Raw genomic sequence first — 2,348 nt, 5'->3', positions numbered from 1 at the left:
TTACTTTTTCTCCAAATTATCTGTGAGCTTCAAAGGTTTGCTTCTTATATGTACTGCATTTATGTGACGATTGAGGGTCACCTTTCTGTCCAAATGATTTTTGACAAATCTCACATTCAAAGGGTTTGCTACGATTATGTACCGTCATTTTGTGACTTTTGAGTACATTCTGGTATCCAAATGATTTTTGACAAATGTCACATTCGAAGGGTTTGCTCTGTTTATGTACTGCATTTATGTGTCTATTGAAATTACTCTTTTTTCCAAATGATTTGTAACAAATCTCACACTCGAAGGGTTTGCTCTGATTATGTACTGCATTTATGTGCTTATTTAAGTAACTTTTTTGTCCAAATGTTTTGTGACAAATATTACATTCAAAAGGTTTGCTCTGATCATGGACTGAACGTGTGTGTTTATTTAGATTACCTTTACGTGAAAATGATTTGTGACAAGTCTCACATTCGGGTGGCCTAATACTCTCATGTGTCATATCTATAGGTATTTCCAGAGTAGCTTTTCCTTTATACGTTTTTTGACGCAAGTTTAAATTATGGGATAATTTGGTTTTAATTTTTTTATTAATTATTTCCACTTTCTTGGATTTATTTAGCTTCAATCGGGACTTTCCTTGAAATAGACTTCTGTTATCGGAATCGAAATTTTTTTTTATCAAAATGATTGGACTTTTTTCTATCAAGTGACTGGTTTGAATTTTGTTTTCTAATTTCACAAGAGGTAGGCAAGTTTGATACTCAGTTTTGCAATTTTTTTTTGATAAAGGCTTCAATTCAGGTTTAACATATTTGAACTCAAAACCTACGTATATATTTTCTTCGGACTTTTTGGGTAAATTACTATCCTCATTCACGCGATTTGCCTTAAATTAAAATTGTTAAATAGTTTTTGGTTGTAAAAAACATAACATAAATCAAATGATTGAACTCACCGGTGATTCATGAAACGGGGAGATTTTAAAGTTTTTAACTTCGCAAAAGATCTCCGAATCGAAATTATAATCTTCACCTAGATCTGGCCAAGTATCATTCGGCTCCTCCTTCACCCTAAATAATCAAGTCAATTTGATGACGTCTGATAAAACGGTTACTTAAAAAATTATCATGGCATGATTGTAAAATAGTTATACCTAATTGTGTCTTCTTTGTTTTCCATAACTCGATCGTTGTATGTACTCGGACTGAAAAATATTACGATGGACACTGTGAAGATATTTGAGGTTAAACTCCTTGAGTAGTCAACGCCGTACCTCGAAATTTGGTAGAGACTTATACTTTTTTACAGATATTATTTATAAACACTTGCTTACTAAGGAATTTTCTCTCAACAACTGTAGAACACTATCTTGTAAATTATCGAGGAGATCCCGTGATATTGTGATAGCTCCTTGGTGATACTCTCTCTCCTCTTATCGTCTACTCGAACTACGCAGTTATGTATTGAAATTTGTATTGACTCAAATGTGTTGTCATTTATCCAGGCGCACAATGGACTTAGTACCTCGCTTGCAATTTATGAGGAAAACAAAGAAATCTCTGAAGACACACCGATACAGTACATAATGTGGATATTAAAAATGAAGTTCAATCAGGCATCGAAGCATTAAATGGTAGGTACCATAGATAAAGTATCTACATGTATTTGTTAAATTTCATTATACTTATTAGTGAATAGACGTTAGCTTTAAAAAATGTCAATCTCAGTTCTGAATCAAGCCTCAAACTTTTTTACTAAAAATTGTAACATTTTTTGGAAAAAAAATATCAGCAGCAGGTGGCAATACGTTTCACTTACAGCTACACTACAAGCAGGCCATGACACATTTTTTGTATTTTTTTATTTTTTTTCAACGATATTGTTGCTTGATACTCTTAATAAATAAAATACTAGCATAATTACTAGATCATCGGGCGGAATTAAAATCATTGCGTTGCATCAGTAACCAAAAAAAAAAATAAATAAACAAATAAAACAATAATAAAACGATTTTTGAATTCCACGATCGACCCCTCGAAAAAATGCGGATAATTCCGCAAATTGACTGGCCTCCCCGAGCTCTGCGTGCCGCGCGATCTTACAATTGTACTCGGTCGAGCTACCGTGTGTGCGCGCCACCAGCTATTATAATAAGAGCAAAAGGCGCGAGAACGAGAGATCGCCGCAATAACAATTGTTGTAATGCGGCGGTGGGGGTGGGAGTCGATCGATCGCACGCCGTTGTTCAAACGCGAGCTTTACTCGCTCGCGCGCGCGCGCTAACCGTATTATCTCTTTTTTCTCGCCATGGAAATTGTTTCGTAATGAGAGCCGCGAGAGTAAGAGAGTCCCGC

General features: G+C 35.1%; 1 protein-coding gene across 1 annotated transcript; it reads right to left on the bottom strand.

Moving 5' to 3' along the window:
* Positions 1-1,394, bottom strand: LOC106651185 (zinc finger protein 28-like). Its single transcript, XM_023459052.1, has 4 exons — positions 1,148-1,394; positions 950-1,064; positions 317-880; positions 1-81 (listed from the first exon to the last, which is right to left on the bottom strand). The coding sequence occupies exons 1-4, from the start codon at positions 1,171-1,173 to the stop codon at positions 1-3; spliced, it is 786 nt and encodes a 261-aa protein (XP_023314820.1). The 5' UTR covers positions 1,174-1,394.
* Between the last annotated feature and the right edge of the window lie 954 nt (positions 1,395-2,348).

The sequence above is a fragment of the Trichogramma pretiosum genome, unplaced genomic scaffold (genome assembly GCF_000599845.2).
Source record: "Trichogramma pretiosum strain Unisexual culture from Peru unplaced genomic scaffold, Tpre_2.0 scaffold53, whole genome shotgun sequence".
Classification (NCBI taxonomy): domain Eukaryota; kingdom Metazoa; phylum Arthropoda; class Insecta; order Hymenoptera; family Trichogrammatidae; genus Trichogramma; species Trichogramma pretiosum.
Note: the sequence above shows the minus strand (reverse complement) of the source record. Positions and strands in the feature narration are given on the sequence as shown.